General features: G+C 40.5%; 1 protein-coding gene across 1 annotated transcript; it reads right to left on the bottom strand.

The window, feature by feature from the left end:
• Positions 1-431: 431 nt before the first annotated feature.
• On the bottom strand, positions 432-1292 carry LOC117123022. Its single transcript, XM_033268818.1, has one exon. The coding sequence runs from the start codon at positions 1290-1292 to the stop codon at positions 432-434; it is 861 nt and encodes a 286-aa protein (XP_033124709.1).
• Positions 1293-1740: the final 448 nt, after the last annotated feature.

The raw sequence follows: 1740 nt of genomic DNA, 5'->3' as shown, positions 1-1740 counted from the left end.
ATTACAACGAGGCCTATGGCATGAAACAGTCGATCCTGAACAGTCATCAGTAGACCTGAGGGATGAGCTGACGAGACTGTTTCTCAAACTCCTATCATTTCTATATGAACGAAGTGGAGTAGATTGGGAGATTGGTGGTTTCATCTGATAAAAGTATATCGAAATTATTCTTTAAAATGGTGAAGATTTTGGTAGTCGTAGGGTGGTAAGTCAGGACGATGGGTATTCGATCAGCGTCAACATGCGTACGAGGTTGTAGAGCTTCATCTTGAGTCATGTGCGCAATACGTTTTAAAAGAATTATCAGTTATGTGAGTAGGATATCCTCTATCCTTGAAAAATGAGATCATTTCAGTAGCTCGTCGTTGAAAATCATCCTGATCAGTACATATGCGTTTAAGACGAAGGAGCTGAGAGTAAGGAATAGCATCCTAACACGATGGTGGTTGAGAGGATTTATAATTCAGGAACGTATGTGCATCGGTAGATTTGTAGAACACACTGGTCGAGAGGCGAATATCAGAAATAGAGAGTTCAATGTCGAGAAAAGTAACATGTGTGGACGAGATTGCATAGGTAAACTTGATGGCTGGATGAAAGTTCGAAACATAATCAATAAAATCATTCAGTTCATCAAGTGAGCACGAGGTAGTGCCAACAACATCGTCGATATACCTTTTAAAAAGATGAGGTGTAGCTCCAGAGTATCGAGCAAATATCTGTTCTTCTAAATAGCCCATGAACAAGCAAGCAAAACTAGGCCCCATGCGAGTTCCCATACTAACGCCAGAGATTTGTCGGTAATAGTTGCCATTAAATGAAAAAGATGCAGTCCTAAGAACTAACTCGGCAAGTCGGATGAGGCAAGATGTAGAACAGTTAGATGGATTATCTTTCTCTAAGAAATGTTTAAGAGCATTTAAACCGTCGTCAATAGGTATAGATGTGTATAAAGAGCGAACGTCCATAGTAAATACATACTTGTGATCACCAGTGAAATAAAATTGGTTGAAAATACGGATGGCTTCACTGCTGTCCTTGATATACGTAGGCAAAGTTTGAACAATCGGCGTGAATATAGAGCCCAGAAATTGACTGATAACAACAGTAGGGCAATTGCAGGTAGAAACAATAGGGCGACCAGTTGAATTCTTCTTGTGAATCTTGGGCAACATGTAGAATTTGGAGCAAGTAGGAGCCTTGTTGACGAGAACCTTAGCGCTAGACGGTAGATCATTATCCTTGATCATATTGTGAATAGTATTAGTAACCAGGTTAAGTTCATCCGACATAGGATCATCAGGTAGTGGAAATAAGTGTCACGATCAGAGAGTTGACGCTGTCCTTCTAGGATGTACAAATCACGGAGCCAGACCACAGTAGCACCTTCTTTATCTGCCGGTTTAATCACATAATTCCGATTATTACGAAGGTTGATAAAAGCTTTCCTTTCACCAGTAGAAAGAGTAGACACTTTGGCACGTCGTTTAATGTCCAATTGTGAAATGTCGTGGCGACATTTATCAATATAAAAGTCAAGAGCTCTAAATTTACCTGCTGGAGGAGTCCAAACAAAGGCTCGTGGTTGAAGCTTAGAGAACTCGTCAGTATCCGATTAGGTAGAAGTCGATTGTCTGTGAAAATGGGCTTTTAGACGCAGTCTACGGTAAAATTGTTCCAAATCACGTCTAGCTTGAAATTCATCAAGAAACGGACGCTGGGGAACAAATGACACTCATT

Source organism: Anneissia japonica, unplaced genomic scaffold (genome assembly GCF_011630105.1).
Source record: "Anneissia japonica isolate Jap-2015-1 unplaced genomic scaffold, ASM1163010v1 scaffold4469_len402912_cov134, whole genome shotgun sequence".
NCBI lineage: Eukaryota > Metazoa > Echinodermata > Crinoidea > Comatulida > Comatulidae > Anneissia > Anneissia japonica.
Note: the sequence above shows the minus strand (reverse complement) of the source record. Positions and strands in the feature narration are given on the sequence as shown.